This window comes from Populus trichocarpa, chromosome 5 (genome assembly GCF_000002775.5).
Source record: "Populus trichocarpa isolate Nisqually-1 chromosome 5, P.trichocarpa_v4.1, whole genome shotgun sequence".
NCBI classification, from domain to species: Eukaryota; Viridiplantae; Streptophyta; class Magnoliopsida; order Malpighiales; family Salicaceae; genus Populus; species Populus trichocarpa.
The window spans coordinates 23387812-23407401 of record NC_037289.2 but is presented as its reverse complement, the minus strand read 5'-3'; the positions used below and the strand labels follow the sequence as shown (position 1 = coordinate 23407401).

Sequence of the window (19590 nt, the reverse complement as noted above, 5' to 3'; positions counted from 1 at the left end):
ATAATATATTTTTATTTTTAAAAACTTATTTTTGACATCAATGCATCAAAATGATTTGAAAATACTAAAAAAATATTAATTTAAAAAAAAACAATTTTTTAAAATACAAAAACAAATATGAGTAAGCCTCTCATCTAGCATCGGTTTCAAGTATATAAATGTTTTGCCATAACAGAATTGGCATATGATTAAGGATTACTGCCGTCATCTAACTTTATCCTTGCAGGGCCAAATATAACTTTGGTACGTCTACGATGTATGGCAATATATACACATTTTCATATCAGATAAAGCATGCTGGCCTCGATCAGTAAAGACTAAAAATTATTAATTTAATACTTTTTCGAACATAAAACATTTAAAAAGTATGTTTAACTACAAAAACAAACACATAAGGTATAAATTGCTTCCTCAATTTAAGTTTTCATCGATTTTGAACTTAAAATCAATAAAAATTAATTTTAACCATTTTTTTGGTTTTAATGATTAAACATTTCAAAAATTAAGTTTTAGAAAGATTAAATTTTCTATTTTTTATAGATTTTTTTGTTAAATTTGTATCTAATACAAAATCAAAGAAAGATTAGCAAAAAAATAATGTTAAATTGACCTTTGAACTTTGAAGTTAAAAGGGCTAATAAAATAGGGACAGAATCAAGGAGCGGTACTTCTTAGTTCTGAAAGAAATTTACAGGTGTCCATGATATTATTGTTTGATTTTGTTTTGCATCCTTACAGGACATATTTCTTGGCGGAACAGGACAGAAACATCTGCTGTTACTGTGAATGGGCCATGGCCTTTCTGTGAAGAATCCTGAGGCAATGAAAAAAGCTCAAGAAGAAGAAGTTAGAATTTTTTCTGGGAAAGAAAGGGTTTGCGAATGAAGATGATGTCCAGCAATTGCCTTATCTTAAAGCTGTGGTTAAGGAGAACATGAGATCGCAACCACCAGCACCATTACTAAATGGATACGAAATACCAGCCGAAACCTTAGTCTATGTAAATGCTTGGGCTATTAGAAGAGACCCAAAAGCTTGGAAGAATCCATGTGAGTTGAGTTCTACTGACTTGAAAGGAAATGATTTTGAGCTAATACCATTTGGCGCTGGTCGAAGAATTTGTCCTGGAATATTTATAGGACTTGCCACTGTGGAGCTCTCACTTGCCAATCTTCTTCATAAATTTGACTGGGAAATGCCATCTGGGACATTGATGATGTGCTCCCCGGTCTTGTTCCTCGCATGAGGGATGCTCTCTGCCTTGTGCCTTAAGGCATTTGTGTGATGGGAAATGTTACATAAAGGAATCATAGCTCATAGCTAGATATTTCCTTTTGTTCAATATCAGCTTGTTGATTATAAAGAACGCACAGCATAATCCAGGTTTTAAACTATGGTGGAGCCAGCCCTAGAGGCCACCCTTCCAGTAAATTGCTTTATCTAAAATCTTTTGTTAATGACACCCAGAGATTACAACCAAAAGTGCCATTACTAGTCCCAAGAGAGAATTCCGAAAAGGGCAATATAGGTCGGTACGAAACACCAGCCAAGAGGCCCAAGACCAAAGTCTACTATAAAATTTGAAATACCGAAGATGAATATTTACTTCTCTTCGCTCAATTTCAGTTTAGCTATAGTAACTGGAATACAAAAAAAGGGACTACAATACGATGATCGACCCAGATTTTAATGCATAATGATTCTTGGTAAAACAATTGAGAGCATTGCGGTTTGAGTTTCATCTCAGTCTATTTAGGAGTGTGGTTGCAGTTGTTTTTCAAAATATTTTTTACTCAAAAATATATCAAAATAATATTTTTTAAAAAAATAAAAACAGCCTTTCCAGAAACTGCAACTGATTTCTAGCACTGATTTCTTTGAACAAAAATAAAAATATAGTAATCTTCAATTACTATATGGGAACTTCTAGCACTGATTTCTTTCAATTGGTCTCCATTTACATTTCTGGAAAGGCTGTTCAATGCAGTAATACTACAACTGCATTGAACAAAAAATATTACATGGACTGTACGTTGATAAAGAAATATTATTTTTTAAAGAACCAGTTTGGCCCACTGGAAAGATGTGCAAAAGCTCTGTTTGAATTGAGAATTTAACTGCCCAGGATACTGACTTCGTGTGACAGGACATTGTCTTTCGGAAGTTCAGACAAGAAGTTACTAACGCGAGCTAACAGCACTTCTTTTGGCTGCCCTCGAGGAATCAGCGATAAACAAAGAGTAATGCACAAACCCAAAAGGTTAGCAGTTGTAGTATTACTGCATTGAACAGCCTTTCCAGAAATGTAAATGGAGACCAATTGAAAGAAATCAGTGCTAGAAGTTCCCATATAGTACATCAATAACTCTAGCAATCTGATGAAGAGGAATTTCATTCTATATAAAAAATTTGATACAAGCTGCCACTGAAATCATACAATTCTCCTAGGCCTCCAAGCCATCAAGAGCCGGCCCATAAAAATTGTTTCCGTGAAGAAAACAGAAAAAATGTGGAGGCAATTGAAGATTGAAAATATAAAGCAATTAAAAATGAACGCAAATTACAGCAGTTAACGTATGCGATGGTACAATTCTCTACATTGAGAGAACAAAATTTCTTATTGGAACCTGGGAATTGTTAGTTATGACTTGCGTGGCCTTCCTCTCTTACCAGTTTTTTCTAGAGAAGAATTTGTGCTTTTATTTGCCGATGGAGGGCGGCCCTGCCCGCGTCCAGTACTCTTTCCAGCGGATGAAGATTTTTTTCCACCTCTACTTTGACCCGTACCAGAAACCTTTCCACCACGTATGCTCTTCTTTTCTGTCTGGCCATTGACTTGATCATCACTGGCGTCACTTTCATCATTGCTATTCTCTTCTTCAGATTCTGATGCATCCTTTGACTTCCTCTTTCTGGACTTATCAGTAGCTTTAGCAGCTCCCTTTTTCCCACTTTGCTTAACATGGTCTTTACTCCCAGGCTCCCCACTACCTGCAGAATAATAATAAATAAACAGGTCAAATTCAACTTCTCATCACTGATGAGATGAGTCATACCCTCATTGGTGTCTTCTGGTATAAGCCTTTTGCTTATCAGAACAAAGAGATCAAAGATGTCTCAATCACTGAGGCAACGTAGAAATTGCCCATAACTATGTTTAGCCCATGGTAAACAAGGCAGAAATCTGGTTGCCAAAACTACTTATGCATGTTTGCTCCTAGCAGATGCAAAGGTATTATTTATTTATTTTGAGAAAGGGGTAGAGGAATTTGCCAATGAGAAAATAAATCAATGAATTGTACATTTAACATTTAGCATACCTTCATCAGAAGCTTTGCCATCATAGACATCAAGCTGTTAAGACCACAAGTGTTACACATGAGTATTCATGTAATTAGCATAAATCAAACAGCACACGCGCGCGCGCATGTATACACAGATATACACCCACAAACCAACTTTGATAATGCCATATCTAAAGAACCACGTAATATCCAACAAAATACAGAGGGACTTTAAAACGAGTCATTTGTCACTGCCAAGGATTCATGACTGGGAATTCCATGGACAATTCTGAGGATCCATATTTTGAAAGATTTAATATGGATCCTCAGTATTTTGAACATAAGCCTGCAGTGTCAATCACATGAACTGAGTTATCTTCTTAAAAGGAAAATTGCCGACCAACATGAGCAGGGTGTAATTCCAAAACATATATCCTGTTTCCACTTTCCACCAAATAAATTTTTTTTTTTTTTGAGAAAACATCAAAAGTTAACAATAAGTAGATTTTTGTTGCAACCATATAGTTGCTTTATTTTATTGATGACATGAGTATGAGCAAAACAACACCATCAAACAAAAAATAAGAAACCAGCAACTGAACGTAATGGCACAGAAAGTGCACTTGGCTTGCAATCCCAGGAAGACCAATTCTAAACTTATTACCTGATCAAGTCCATCACCAACATTCGTCCTGTCAACTATGACCATGGAATGGCCCGTGCCACATGCAACACTAGAAAGGGAAAAGCTCTCATTGTTAAGTCCAAACGAACAATTGAAGCATATATTGTTATCGATACATAAATTTTAATTAAATAAATATAATAACAATAATACTAGTACTAGTAGCTGCTCACCCAATAACATGCATGCCCTCCAGAATATCTACCTTCTTGGGCACTGCCGAAGACCTGAAGTGCAGAAATAAACAAAAAGTAAAAAGTAAGGATAAAGAAGACCTGAAGTGCAGAAATAAACAAGAAGTGAAAAGTAGAGATAAAATAAAGGACCACAGAAATGCCTAGTGTTAAAAAATACATACTTTTGACCATTAGGGCCATATCCCAGTTCTCCATTCAGAGCATACCCCCAACTTATGCAGGAGTTATCAGCACCAACAAAATGATGCATGTTTCCTGAATCCATGCAACGTAAATTCCAACCACTGTATGCAAAAAGACCCCAAAAATTGGATATTTATTTTTTACTTGCACATCAAAACCATTTTATTGAAGAAATGAAGGAATCTCAAACTTTGTATAAGCCATTAATATCAAATATTCCAATACACAGAGGCGATTCACAAGTTAACCAACATTAGTATCAATAATTATATTATTGTGCAGGCATTGCTAAATCAAACATAATTAGAACACAGAACATCAATGTCTTTACATAATAGCAGAAAAGGATTCATAAGAGAAAGTAGGGCTTCAATGACAAAACAAAACAATTAAACGCTGCTAAATCAAAAGTGAAAAAGATGACAGTAATATAAAAATGGCATCAGGAAGAACCTTAAATCCATGAGAGGTTTAGGATACATCCAGTCATCACCAGTATTTTTTATTTTGCCCCACATATACAACTGTCCACCTCCTGGAAATTGGAACAGGGTCATATATTTGGAAAGAAAATTTACTGATACAACAAGGCTGAACCAGAGCCAGCCAATGGCTAGTTCGAAAAGCTTGATAGGGTATAAAATTATATTGTAAATCATGTCCTCTGAATAATATATAAACCTGGATATCATCTGGAAGCCATTCTAAAACTTCCCATCTAATTGATGAATGATGTAAACAATGCATCAAGTCATCTTAAAAGCATCTACATTCAACAGTGATGCTCATTGTCATTTCCTAGAACATGAATCCATCTTCTAACTTTGAGAAACTTTGTGAGCACCATATTTTGGGATGGCATTTAGTCTGAATAACAATCATAACCAGGAAGCGATGCAATCCAAGAAAAGAAGAAATTTAGGGCTTTTTTGACAATTTTGTTTCTACTTGTCTGAGGTACGTTATGTTCCACAAATAAAATTGTTGGGTCCTCTAGTTGGTCCAACCTATGGTTTCTAGCATCCCTCAAAACAAAAAATCAGTATAACATGCCAGTCACTAACATATAATACCTGCAGTACAAGCAGAACTCACAGAACCAGCTGAAATAACTGCACCAGGAGGCAAAACATTGTGCTTTGTGAAGATGTCCACGCGCCGAGGGACCCACTCATCCTTCTGCTCTCTATGTCCAAGCCTACAAGGCAAAATCATGGAATTACATGAATTTTGAAATAGAAAAGAAGCAAGATACCATGTTACCATGTACAAGATTTCAAAATCTTTAATTTATCTAAGTCCAAAATGCTTCAGTTGTCCACAACAGTATGACTCACAGAGACCAATGTCAAGCACAGAGTACAAACCTTCCATAACCTCCGAAGCCCCACCTAAACATACCAACAGAAACAATTTGCAAATATAAGTGAATTTTAGATACATGGGAACAAAACAAAGTGTATAAAGTGGATCAAGCAGGAACGTACTTACGTGTAAACATAACCATTTGAATCCACAGCCACTGAATTCCCATAATGAATTGGTCAATCAACAAACTAAAGCATGTCAACGAGGGTGTGATGAAAATTGAGAGGCAGGAGAGAGAATGTGTTAGACAATAACCTGTATGATTTGTTCCACATGCAACTTTCACAATGGTTTCCCCAGCAAGAGAAGCTATCGCTCTAGGGCGAGGTTGGGCTTCATATGCCAGCCTGACTGAGCTGTCTTTTGTATTGTACTGCAAGCACCCAAAGTCACATTAAAATCTGTAACTGGAAACAAGTAATGACATGACAAAGTGTAGCTACCTGACAAGCACAAGTTACTTAATTTACAAAGAGATGAACTAGATTCCAGATATTTTGTACACTCCTAAAACATTTAAAAGCCTCAAAAACGACCTACATCAATCAGATGTGCCTCTTAATGTAAAAGGACAAGAATAAATATATTTGCAATGCTTGGACTGCTGTGGTGCCATCTCAGAATACGAGAAACTGGACACAGCAAAGTGATTTGAAAAGGCTTAGGATATTCAATGGTAGAAAGTGATTGGCAATGCAAACAAGTCAGATGATTTGACATCTAAATTCACTATCAGATGGTACCATGCACCTTTATTACTTCCCTGGGTACCCAAGCCTGATGCCAGTACAAATAACATACACAAAAGGGGCCATATAAATCTGTTCTATACTTTATTGTTGCTGTTGAGCTTAGCACACAAAGCCACAGAATGTAGCTGCGACAGTGTATCTAGGATGATTCAACATTAATGAAATGCTCAGAAAATAAAAGAAAGATCTGCTTCAAACATACCTCTTTGTCCGTTCCATGTCCAAGTTGACCATACTGTGGAAGGCCTGCAGATCTAGATACCAAAAGAACATTGTGCAAATCAGTAAGTAATCTGAGTAAAATGATAACAATTAGCCATGAAGTTGTTCAGCTGTACAACCAAGAAAAACAGAACTCAAACACATCCACAAACCATACAATATAGAAGCTCCTTCAACAGAGGATAGCCACACTGTGAAGTCAGCGCCACAAGCAGTAGTTTTGACATCAGACACAAGACAGCGAACAGGAGATGACTCAATTTCTACAAAGAAGTAGAGCAAAAGAATGAACTAGAAGGTTGATATCTGAAATTGGACACGTCAGGAGACATACAACAAACACTCTACATCCAATTAACATCTTTTAATAAAAACATGCAACTTATATTAACAGCATTCCTTTTTTAAGCTCCTTTTGAAAATGCAACAATCCAAAGCTAGTCAAGAAAAGAAAAAAATATTTCACACCCTTCAATGAGAATATCAGAATGATTTTTAAATGCAAACATCCTATCCAAAGTATCAAACCCTTGAAATTCCATTCAACATGATCTAGAAGATGGATTTACCATTTCTTGCTGAGCCAGAGCCCAGCTGCCCATGTTTATTCCAGCCAAATGCAAGAGATAAACCATCTTCAGTAACCACTACTGAATGGCTCCTACCAGCTCCAGCTCTAATAAGTTTATACCTTCAGAGAAAACCAACAAGGGTTAGTAGAAATATTTATCAACATTTCTTTAGTTAGCAAAACAGAAATTTCTACGATTCTTTCTAGATAAACTCCTCTCACAATAATCACCAAGTTTCAAATCATCAGACCTGATTCATTTTTTATAAAGGAGAAAAAAAATATATTAGAAAGAAGGAAATCCAGGAAGACACAAAACTGCCAACCAGGTCACTAGAGCAAGGTACTCCATTCAGACAAGTTCTGAATTGGTGCAAGGTAGAATGACAAATTTCTTTAAAGAACAACTCTTCTCACAATAATCACCTATTCCCAATTACACAACCTCATTCAGAAGTCACAAAAATGAATTTTGAAAATGAGTGGGACAGAGATAATTTTCCAGTGAAATCTTCCGCTGGTCAATATCTTGATAACTTGCTATAGAGTTAAAAATAAAAGTTGAGAAAACTCTTCCAAAATAGCACTAACCATTCCCTCATGCTATAACAGGTTCACACAAATCTTCAAGCCTTTCTTCTAAACTGTAAATTTTACATAAAGAGGTGTATCCTGGTATTTCCCTAAGTATGGTAAAAAGTATTTTGCATTGACAAACATTCTTAAGAGATTTCTTATTGTGAACCAGGTACAAACACATCATAGAAATGACAAACAAGCATATGACCAGTCTATACACTCATAACAATTTGCATGCTCCCTTGAATATTACATGTCATCATTTTGACAAAGAAATGCTACAGATCAAGGTCTGGAAGCACTTCCTGCTCGGTGATGTCACATTTTCAGAACACACCGCACCCAACACCAAAGAAATGAGGACTCAGCCTAAACTTTTCGTTAGAACTCAGAAATTTTCCAATCTCACTCCCAACAAAAACTCATATCTGCTTCTGTAGTGCCTGGTAACTCTGCCAGTGACCATAAAACTCCTAAATATACTTTTATTGATGCTGATCAAACACCTAATCACACGGAAACCTAAGAAATCCATACAAACTTTATCAATTTCAAAGCTCATCCTTTCCCCAGTTACTTCAAATGCAATACCGGTTAGAAGTCCACCTAAAGATCCAAAACAACACTCCTATCTACATGTGTATTACAATAAGCCAATCAAATATAATAGCAATGGCTCCAACAACTTACTTGGAAAGTTCAGAAACGACTGTTGGTCTATCGCGCTGAATCGTGTCTCCGTGACCTAGTTGCCCCCTCTGTAAACACAAGCTAAGCTCCATTAATTGACTGATATTAACATAGACTAGCTAAATTTACCAAACAGCTTTAGAGATGAGTTGAGTCCGTGCCTCATTGCGTCCCCATGTGTAGCAACGCCCCTCAACATCCAATGCCACACAGTGACACGACGCTACACCAAAAGGTGACGTAATAAAATAACCAATCAGAAGTGCCAATTTATATGTGCTATAAACGTGTAACTAGGCAATTGGGGAAATGGAACTCACCGGAACCTGAGGCAACGACGCGGATATCGACACCAACAAGAGGACGTAGCCGACTAGGGGAGACCAAGTTGCCTTCCTGTGCACCTTTCTTGCGACCAACAACATTCCAACAGGTGGCGCCACAGAACAACAGCTCCCCTCCTTTCTCTTCTACCTTCGTCTCCTCTGCAGCCTTCTTCTCCGCTTCAACAGCCGACATTTCCGGCGAGATTGAAAAGAAGCTGGTAGAAAAAAGGCGCAGATCTAACGGTTAGTGTTTTAGATGGAGAGTGGTGAACGGCTGAGATGAAGTAAAATTGGCGGGAAAGAGGGAGTAACGGCTAGTAGGAGAGATCGGGGGCGTCAGGGTTTAGAGATTTGACTGTGAAAGGAGAGCAAGGTAAGAGAACCCTAATTTTCAAAATGGAAGCGTGAGAAATTAGAGAATAAAGGAATAAAAAAGGGATTGTTTGGCTCTTCCAGGAAGAGCTACTTTTTATTTATTATTAAAGGAAGTAAAGTATGGTATGGAGGAGACGGTTGGATTTTGTTTCTCTTTGTTTTATACAATTTGTATCTTCTCTCTCCCTCTCCCTCTCATTCCCGCTATTTTAAAATTTCCTTTATCTTTTTATTATAAAAATAAGAGGATAATACTTTATTCTCAAGTTTAAGTAGTATGATTGTTAATATAATGAAACTAAAAATTTATATAAATTTTAAAATTTATAAGATTAGTTAAAGTACACATAAACTGGTCCGAACACTAATATTAATAAAAAAAAATCAATTTAATTTTATAAGTTGAACCGTAAATCCATGATTTAAAGGTTGAAAGTATAATGAGTTAATTTGATTATTTTGTTATGTTAATATAAAAAAAATTATAATTTCAATGTGTTTTTAATTAAAAATATTTTTAAAACATATTCTACATCATAATATTAAATCTGCCCTCTTTGTGCTATAAATTTTATTGTAATTAAGCTGTAATTAATAATATTTTATTAAGATTTATTTTATAAGAATAAATAAATAGAAAGATAAACATTACAAGAAAATATTCTATTTATTTTTTATGGGTCACAAATTTAATCTTTCTCTATCTATGTATTCTGTAAAGTAAATCTTAATAATTATAGCTTTAGAACGATGAAATTTTATCTTCATGCAGATATTTATTTTTGCACGCGAAAGGTATATGATGTTTATCTTCGTTTGCCACGCAACAGGCTCAGTATAGAAGACTTTTTTTTCCTGTTTTCCAGAGATAAGACCTCTTCTTGTACATGGAAAATCAAGTGTGCTGTCCCACGTGGAGAAGAATTTGGTGAACAGCTTGTCAAAAATGACTATCTTGTGTTTTATAAAGCAGGGGAACTCGTAATTTTATTTCCTTGCTGCAATTTTTTCTCGTCCACTTGTAGTTGTTTATTTTTCTCTCTCCCCGCCTTCCTTCCTTCATTCTCGACATTTATCTAGATAACTATTAACAATTAATTAACATTGACATTGACAATTAATAAGAAAAAATTAAAGAGAATGGAGTTTTACGGTACCTCTCCTTATTCCTGTAATAAATAGTGTTCTGTTTTCTTTTCTTCTTTGATTTTTTTAATTAATGTTTTAAAAAATATATATTATTATTTAATATTAAATTTATTTTTTATTGGGTTATCTTATTCTCGTGAAATAGATTGTGAGTTTGACAGATTGACCTGAGTTTTTTTAAAGCACTATGGTTTTTTTTGGTTTCTTCTTTGTTTTTTTTAAATCAATGTTTTTATTTATTTTATCATTTAATATTATATTTTTATTGAGTTGTCTCAATCTCATGACATGAGTCATGGATTTGACAAGTTAACCCGATTGATCTAGTTTTTTTAAAACTTTTTTTATTGATATTATTTTTTAATATTTGGTTGATTGATAATTAAGTTTTCATGATTGATTTGTTTTGTTTGCTTTGTATCAGGTCATTTTCTCATGGCTTGAGAATAGTGTTTAACGGGTTAACTTGAATTGACTCATATTATTTTTTGTCTTTTTTTAATTAACTTTTTTTTTCAATTTATCCCTCGGTCAGTTGAGAATTGAGATTCGTAATCTCTTTTAGTATGCTTTCTATAGCGATATCTTGATCTTATAATCAAGGTCGTAGATTTTTGTATTTTTAACCCGGTTAAACCGAGTCATTTTTTTTCTAATAGGTTATCTTGGTCTCACAACCTAGATCACAGGTCCTTCAACGTTAAATTTGCTTTTTACTGGGTTGCTCTGGTCTGGTAATCTAGGTTACGAGTTTTGCGAGTTAACCTAGTTGACTTGGTTTTTTTAACTGACTATTTTCCCTGATTTTATCATCTAATATTGTGTTTTATTTTGGAATTAGGCTTTATCATTTATTTTTATTTTTTTTATCAGATTATATGGTCTCATTATATGAGAATAGTGCTTAACAGATTATCCTGAGCTTACTTGACTTCTTTTTATGTCATTGTTTTATTAAAATTTCTATAAATTTCATCGTTTAGTATTGAATCCGACAAGGTCGATTAAGAATCGAGTTTCATAATTTATTTTGATTAATTCTCAATAAAATCACATGAGTCTTATGATAAGATTCATGGATTTTGCATGTTAACCCGGGTTAAATTAAGTCAATTTTAAATTTTCTTTCAAATAGGTTATCTCGATCTCATGACCCGAGTCATAGGTTTGGCGGATTGATCCGGGATGTTTTTTATGTTTTTTTTAATTGATCTATTTTTTTTATAATCGTCCTTCAATATTAAGTTGACTACGAAATAAAATTCGTAATTTGTCTCAACTTGCTTTCTGCAGGGTTATCTCGTTCTTATGATCCGGATTGTGAGTTTGACAAGTTAACCCGGATTGTCTTTTTAGGTTATTTTTTAATTATTTTTTTTAATTTTATCCTTTAACATTCGGATGACCGAGAACAAAATTCATAATTTGTTTTGATATGCTTTGTATAAGGTTACTATAGGTCTGTAACTCGAATCATAAATTTGATCCAAATCAATTAAACATGTTGTTGTCTTAATACTAAAAAAAGATATCATCTTAAAAAAAAATCAGTCAAATTATATTTTTACAGATCATCCGAGTTACTTTTAAACCTATAGAACTAGAAAAAAACAAGACAAGTTTAAAGTATATTAGAAGGAAATGCTTCATGTCTAGTTGTTATTTTTCCTCTCCCCTCTATAATAATTAGATAATTACAATATAGAAAAAATAGACAAAAAAAAGTAAAATAGGAGGAAAAAAATAAAAAAATATATTTTTAATAAGAAAGAATTCTTATATTTTTTTTAAAAACCAATATGATTTTCACTTTCTCCTTGTGTCTATTCCACCGAATAAAAATTTCCATCACCCAAACCAAACACAGCGTCAGTGTAAGTGTGTAACCATATAAATAGCCCATTTGCTTGACCCAATCCAGGCACCAAAGAAGGCCATGAAATTAAAGCCACGGGCTTCCAGTTACCGAACAAAACTTCGGATCCAATCAGAAGCAACGACATAAAATTTACAGCTCTATTTAAATAATGCCCCTGATTCCTTGTCGAGGAAAACCCTCGTCAAAACCCTCTATAAAAGGACACCGATGACACCCTAAAAGCCTAGCACAAAAACGCCGTCATCCTCCTATTTTCCTATACGTTTTGTTTCCAACAGATCTCTTCGTTTCTCCAATCTGAAGAGGCAAACAGCGAATCAATTTGAATTGTTGAATGCTCAGTCTCTTATTTGTTTTTTTTACGATTTAGATTCACGAGTAGGAAGATCTGAAGCTCTCTTTCTGCTTTTATCTGCAAATCTCATTTTTTATTTTTTGTGGGTTCACTGTGCTGTCAGCCTATGATGACAAACTTGAGTTTCACTGAAAGCAAGTCAATGAATTTGCATAATTGTTGAAATTCATGAACTAGGACGGTCTGAGGCTTGGATATTTTCACAGTTTTCCCCCCTCTATTTTCACGATTTTGTTTGAAAACTAAAAATTGGACTCTGGACACTACAGGTCTCGTGTATGATGAGAAACATAAAAAAATTACAGTTATCCCTGGCTGATGCATCTGTGCTGATTATCGTTGACTCTGACACAAACTGTAGAGTTAATTTCAAGCCTTTATACATATAAAGTTGTTTTGATCCAGTTGTACTTGATTAACAATAATCAAGTCTTAGCCGGGGCAAGATTAATTTTATGATTGCTTTAGTTTTACATTAATTAGCAGAATAATAAGAGCTAGTTATCGTGTTTCTTTCTTTTTCCATAAATCCTGCCTTCCAATGCTGGCCTTGCAAAGAACACGGTTAATGAATTTAATTTGTATTATGCGGGGAATCTGTTTGAAATCAAGAGGGCCCAAATCTTTTAGAGTCTATTTGTGATTTTGTGATTGAGGTATTTTTTATTGTTGTAGTTTAAAAAATTAAGTTTTAAAAAAATATAGTTTTATAAATTGTGGTTGTTGTTGTTTTTTAAAATATTTTTTTATTTTAAAATGTATTAAAATAATTTTTTTTTAAAAAATTAATTTTAATATTAGTATATCAAAATGATACGAAAATATTAAAAATATATCAATTTGAAGTAAATAAAAAAATAAAAAAAATTTAAATTTTTTCAAAAGTGTTTCGAAACACAAAAACAAACAGGATATGAAATTCAGTTAAAAAACATGTAAAAATTGTGTTTCAAACTCAAATTTTTAATAAATTTTGTAGTACAAAATATAGTTTGGTTTATTACCCAACATCTTATTGTATTTGTTTCATTATAAACATAAAAACCAATGAAAAACAAATGTAGCCTAAGGCTTAAAAATCCCAACCCTTAATTTGGCTCATGGAACATGGCAACAACATCTGAAAATTTCCTTTGAAAAGTTTGCAATAACGATGTCTGCCGAAGTCGAGGCATCTTGAGTTTCAAGTCTCGACCTTTTGGATGGATGCCTGTAGTCTAAATTGTCCATGATGATAAACCTTCTATCCTCCATGCTAAACCTCCACAAATAATTTGACAATCGACGCCTTTTCCTTGCAAAGAATCCCAGTTGCTTACTGTAAAGCAACAACCTCATCGCGCAGGAATAAAATGTGACATGCAAGAGTGTAACTTAATCACTAGTTTGGGTGTAATAAATTTCAGGATTATTAAAGATAGATTTATTTGATTATTAATTTTAAAATTAATTAAGATATACATAAGGAACAACCGTCATTATCAAAAAAGAAAAGAAAAAAAAGATAGATGTGACATGTCCCAGACAAAAACAGTAGTAGCAGATAACACTACACCAGCTGATAACCGAGCAGAAAATGAATTCCATGACTACTAGAACTCACTGTTCTATTGAATCATGAAAAAAACATCTCAGAAGATCAGTTAATCAACCGTATACCATATCAAAAAATTTGGAATGCCTAAAATAACAGATTCTATTATAACTTAATACTTGTATTCATAAGAGTACAACACCACTTTGCAAAACACCCTTGACATTTAACTAGAGTTACGAGGATAACTGCCATAAATACATCCCCACTTCACGACAAGACTCTGTAGGAAAGAGAAATGCGGTGTGTCTCACTTGCATGATAACCTACTTTATGGCTGTTATCTAATCATTATTTTCCCACAGCAGATAAAAAAAAAATTGAGGATACATACAGCTAAGGAACACTACATGACGTTTCCATGTTTATCCATTGATTCGCAGATTTCTTCATCTATTTAATTGTTATGTAGCGATTAGTTCCATGCTTGGCCCAATGATCCTTGAGATCAACTGGATTTGACAGATCCTGGCCTTCAGCTGCAAGTCGGCTAAGCAGTTTGCTAAAAGCACTCCCACTCATTTTTCGCCCACCAACACGAGCATGCCGCTTGTTGGGCACTGCAGGTAGAGGATACATTGACAAGGCAGTTGTGCAGCATGAAGACTGCCATCCACCATTTCCCCATTTATAGCACTGCCTAAAGAATCCAGTGCAGGAGCACACTGGTGCTGGCATGGTTGTTTCATCAAAAGCAACCTGGTTCAACCCCAGGTCTTGACCCTTCCAATCAGACTTAGATGCTGCCAGCTGTTTGTTTAGACCATCACCTCCACCATTCATATCCTCCCCATTCTTCCACTCATTTGACTTTCCAAACATGTTGTTCAAGTCCTCGCTCTCCCTCTTAACCTTCATTGGTGATTTTGAGGTCTTTTTATTAGATGGGGTTGACTGAGTATCCTTTGGTCGTTTACCCCGACGTGGCTTTGCAGCCTCAGAAGCAACCGGTGATATTGGCACAGCATCACTTGTCTGCATTTCCCTAGTACCATATGCACCTTCATTCATGTGTGGCAGATGAATATGCTGCTGCTGGTGATGCATGTGCTTCACCCCACGCGAGTTATGGTATCCTGGTGGACTAGAGGATGTGTTAGCACTTGCAAAGGAGTTCTCTCGATATTGCAGAGTTGCAATAGCATTGTCTCGCTCCAGTAGGGCATTATTTCGCTCAGCAATCGCTGAGTCTCGCTGCAGGAATGCCATGTCTCTCTCTGCAACAGCCGCCTTCTTTTCTGAAAGGGCCATATTTCTCTCATGAATGGCAGCATCTCTTTCAGCCATGATGGCCATGATCTGTTTCATGGATGGCTGTGGTTGCATCAGCCACTGCAATGACAGCAGAAAGAATAACAATAGTAAGAACTGGCAATTGTATGGAAATATCAGAAACTACATACTCTACGATTGAATTCAACCAATGTTATCATATAGTTTTTAATTGTCATTGTCAGCAGAAAGGTGCTTTAAGATACCTGGCCCTGAGCTGTTTTATATTGATCTGCTTTGTGCCTGCCATTTTCACGATGAACACCATCATCCATGTCAGCTCCACAGGTGGCAATAATTGCAGATAACAAATAAAAACCCAAGTGTACATGCAGTGCTCAGTCAATTGAGCATTGAACACTTATCCAGGCTACAAATCCTGTATCTCAAAGGAGGAAAAATAATTCAGAGACTGTTTATAGGGCATATTGCATGAAAAAAGAATGGGGCAAGACAGTTCTTATGCTAATATCGAGAATAAGAAGGAAAGTGCCACAATTACCATCTGAAATTCAAATCACAAGTAAAAACTCGTTCCCTTACAAAAGTTTCCTGCATAAGAAACAAATTATAGATCCAGATCAACAGAACAGAAATTCAACCTTTCAATAAAGGTACAATTCTAACAATAGTATAAGAACAGCATTCTTCAATCTTGATTGCATACCAAAGATAAAAAGAATAGGCAAGACCAGCAGAGTTTATTCAGATACATATGCGTGCTTATAAAACAGCTACAAATGCAGAATTGGAAAGTCATACATTCACGGTTACAGCCTTACACAATGACACACACACACACACATATTAATTTTAAACTTGTTTGATTAAATGCTGTTGTTGGCGTGTTAGGGAATGAGAGAGGCCAGAGCGTTTTTTTAAGTGGTTCTTATCAACAGCATGGATGCAAGTAGGGGTAAAATAGTGGTTCATAACAGTGACATTCAAGAACAACTTAAGCATACTTATAAGCATAATTGCACACATATACAACAATACTGAGAATTAAAACAGAAAGAAGCAAACAAGTTCTTGTGCAGTGCATGTATTGTTGAAAATTGTTGAAGGAAAAAAGCTTGCCACCATGTTTTATATGCACAATGTGAATTGTTGCATAATGCTTAATAGGTCCAAGTTCTTTCATAATGTGCTCCAGTAAGTGATAAAATGTCTACAAGCAAGGATTCACAAGCTAAAGACAGCAAACAAAAAGTTATAATTCCCAATTCAGACCATGATTGGCAAAGCTAAAATCCAAACCCCACCCAGCACAGGCACTGGTCTTTGCATTCCAAAATATAGTTTCTTCCTACTTCTGAATAGCAAGGACTGGGGATGTGGTGCTATCTCATATTCAAATGCTTATCATGGAAAACAGACAGGACCAAGTGACAAGCATTCAGAAGAAATGTCCAATACCCTACCAGATGATTCTAAATCATCACAAGCACCTACTCACAGAGAACATTGAAACTAAAGCTCATTACTAAAGACCGGGTTTCCAAACACAAATTAGCAATTGGACTCCTGATTATCTCCAGAAACTAACCAAAGATTCAATCTTGCCTCTGGTCAAACACTAAACATAATTCTAATTACATAATGCTAATATGCAGCTAACAGGTCAAAACATTGAATCAATCCTTAGCAAAAAATCTAAAATCAAATGCCACTAAATCCATCTCCACTAACCATCACTCCTACACTAAACACAAAAAAAATCCAAGAAATTAAAACCCACCAAGCCCTTTTAAAAACGCACAGCTTTACACTTAAACTCGATCAAAACCCAAAATCAAACAAAATGAACACAGAAACAAGCTGCAATAGCAACAAAAACGCAACAATAATCCACTTGAAGCACCGAGAACCACAAATGTCAGTGACAAAAAAAAGGCAGGCAAAAGCGACAAAGACTGATCGGATAGTAAAGAAAGCAAACAACAGAGAGAGGAACTAAACATGTAAGGGAATCTATGCTTACTTGAAGAGTCAATACAGGAAGAGAGACTGAAAACCCTAAGTGGGCAAGAAGAAGTCAAATCCGTGGAAGGAACAGTAGGAGAAGAGAAGATTTTTTTGCTATTTTTTTTAATGAGTGCGTAGTTTTTACCTGTCTGTCTTGTCTTAATACGTTTATTTTTTTTATTTTTTTTGTACTTTTTTCTATTCTATACATTCTAGTGGTATTTTTCTTGGAAAAAAAATTACAGATTTCCTGTGTTGCAAAATGTTTTTAAAAAAATTTAAAAATATTTTATTTTATTTTTTAAATTATTTTAATGTGTTGATGTCAAAAATTATTTTTTAAATTATTTTAATATATTTCTGAACAAATTTTTTTTAAAAAAGCAACCGTTACCATACTTTCAAATAACTTTTTATTATCAAAGTGGAACGATCGCTGATTCATGTTTGATGAGGCCCAATGCCCTGTTTTGAGACATTTGAAGAGCTCGTTTTGTATTGTTAAAAATATTTTTTTGTTTAGAAATGTATTGAAATGATATTATTTTATTTTTTAAAATTTAATTTTAAAATCAACACATCAAAACAAAAACAAATAAAAAATAATTTGAAGCAAATAAAAATATATTTAAATTTTTTCAAAATCATTTTTAAAAGGCAAAAACAAATGGGCTCGAAATTTGTTTGCGGTTTTTTTTATTTTATTTTTTCCCCAGTTTCATATACAACTGAATGATGAAAATTTATTTTCAAATTTATTTACAAGCACCTGGATAAATAGATCTTCAATGCAACCTAAGCATAAATGTTATATACATATAAAAGCTGATGGTAGAGAATCGAATTGATCATGATTGTATGCACATGGTGTGAAGAATCGAAGTTGTTAAACTTAATCCAAGACATACTAGGATACTGTTTGGCTTTGCGGTTCAACCTGTTTTTCACCAAATTTTTAATTTTTTTTTTTTGCTAAAATTGAGTGCGGTTTGTACTTTTTGGATCGTTTTGATGTGCTGATGTCAAAAATAATTTTTAAAAAATGAAAAAACATCATTGACATGTATTTCGGCACAAAAAGCTATTTGAAAAGCAACCACTACCACACTGCCAAACACCCTCTAGATCCAAAGCTCGAGGCCATGGTTATAAATTAACTTATTTATTAAAATAATATTATTTTATTTATTTATTTATTTAAAAAATAACATTATCTTGAATTTTTCTTTTAAAAAAATTCAAATTTAGTTTTCACCAAGTTGATGAAGTGAATTGAATCAATTATACATTAATTTTTAAAAAAATTCTTAACTCAGGTTGAGTTTAATATTAATAAAATTACAGAGTCGTGTTTTATAACAGCTTGAGTATCACTAGTTAGAACCGAAGTGCCACTTAAGGATAAATTTCTAATTTTTTTATGCTAGATATTTTTTTTCCCTTAGAAAATTATGGTTAGAATTTAATTCCTTTACTATTGATAAACAAGTATCTTCCGAGCATGGTAATGAGCTGGAAGTTGACGGGCCTGCCCACTGATTTGTGATTTCGGGTTAGTTTATATATATTTTAATTAATTTTATAAATACTAAAATTAATAATTATATAAATTTTTAATATATTTCAAAACTGTTGCTAGTAATTTCTCTCTCTCACTCGGTGGCTGTCTACAAGGGACGTATGCTGGATAGTTTTTTTTATTATACACGGGAATGAAGTTTCTTTGGTTCACCCTTCATGATTACATTAAATAAAACAGCCACGCCTCTTAACAAATCCTAACTTTGCTGCTCAAGTTATTGTCGTTAAACTCAAGAAACGTATACAGCACCTGCCTGAAGCAGGGAAAAGAGAGGTGGCCGTGGGGCAACAAACCAGCTATAATTACCCCCCTACCCTTCACTGAAATTGCTAAGAAATCAGCTACTTAATTTGTAACCAGAAGTTAATATAAAGTGAAAAAAGCTAAGGGGAATAATGCAAGCAAGTAGTAACTGTCCATTCGACTCTGCTTGGGCCTTACGAGATGTTTTATTCGGAGTTTTTTTAAATTTTATTTTTTATTTAAAATCATTATTATTATTTGAATAGTTTTAGTAGAATAACGTTAAAAATAAATTTTTAAAAATAAAAATATTATT

The 19590-nt window shown here is 34.2% G+C and overlaps 2 protein-coding genes, 3 non-coding genes and 1 pseudogene across 7 annotated transcripts; 4 read left to right on the top strand and 2 right to left on the bottom strand.

Moving 5' to 3' along the window:
• The first annotated feature begins 786 nt into the window (after positions 1-786).
• On the top strand, positions 787-1353 carry LOC112327623 (cytochrome P450 83B1-like; annotated as a pseudogene).
• Positions 1354-2376: 1023 nt separating this feature from the next.
• LOC7477654 (uncharacterized) lies at positions 2377-9376 on the bottom strand. Of its 3 annotated transcripts, XM_002306873.4 has the most exons (16): positions 8852-9375; positions 8693-8754; positions 8532-8599; positions 7261-7382; positions 6849-6954; positions 6672-6723; positions 5973-6090; positions 5841-5871; positions 5717-5740; positions 5423-5547; positions 4803-4884; positions 4328-4450; positions 4143-4196; positions 3949-4018; positions 3321-3354; positions 2377-2991 (listed from the first exon to the last, which is right to left on the bottom strand). In XM_002306873.4, the coding sequence occupies exons 1-16, from the start codon at positions 9048-9050 to the stop codon at positions 2642-2644; spliced, it is 1620 nt and encodes a 539-aa protein (XP_002306909.3). In that variant the 5' UTR covers positions 9051-9375; the 3' UTR covers positions 2377-2641. The 3 variants fall into 3 exon arrangements, with proteins under 3 accessions (XP_002306909.3, XP_024458175.2, XP_024458176.2); XM_024602407.2 differs by lacking the exon at positions 3321-3354 and having other exon boundaries at positions 8852-9376; XM_024602408.2 differs by lacking the exon at positions 4328-4450 and having other exon boundaries at positions 8852-9376.
• A 3201-nt stretch (positions 9377-12577) lies between these two features.
• On the top strand, positions 12578-12655 carry LOC112327684 (small nucleolar RNA snoR64a). Its single transcript, XR_002982108.1, has one exon. It is a non-coding gene; the product is annotated as a small nucleolar RNA snoR64a (small nucleolar RNA).
• A 62-nt stretch (positions 12656-12717) lies between these two features.
• On the top strand, positions 12718-12805 carry LOC112327685 (small nucleolar RNA snoR20a). Its single transcript, XR_002982109.1, has one exon. It is a non-coding gene; the product is annotated as a small nucleolar RNA snoR20a (small nucleolar RNA).
• Positions 12806-12885: 80 nt separating this feature from the next.
• LOC112327671 (small nucleolar RNA R38) lies at positions 12886-12971 on the top strand. Its single transcript, XR_002982095.1, has one exon. It is a non-coding gene; the product is annotated as a small nucleolar RNA R38 (small nucleolar RNA).
• A 1322-nt stretch (positions 12972-14293) lies between these two features.
• On the bottom strand, positions 14294-17601 carry LOC7477653 (protein BASIC PENTACYSTEINE6). Its single transcript, XM_002306872.4, has 4 exons — positions 17466-17601; positions 15984-16033; positions 15688-15860; positions 14294-15541 (listed from the first exon to the last, which is right to left on the bottom strand). The coding sequence occupies exons 3-4, from the start codon at positions 15754-15756 to the stop codon at positions 14603-14605; spliced, it is 1008 nt and encodes a 335-aa protein (XP_002306908.1). The 5' UTR covers positions 15757-15860; positions 15984-16033; positions 17466-17601; the 3' UTR covers positions 14294-14602.
• Positions 17602-19590: the final 1989 nt, after the last annotated feature.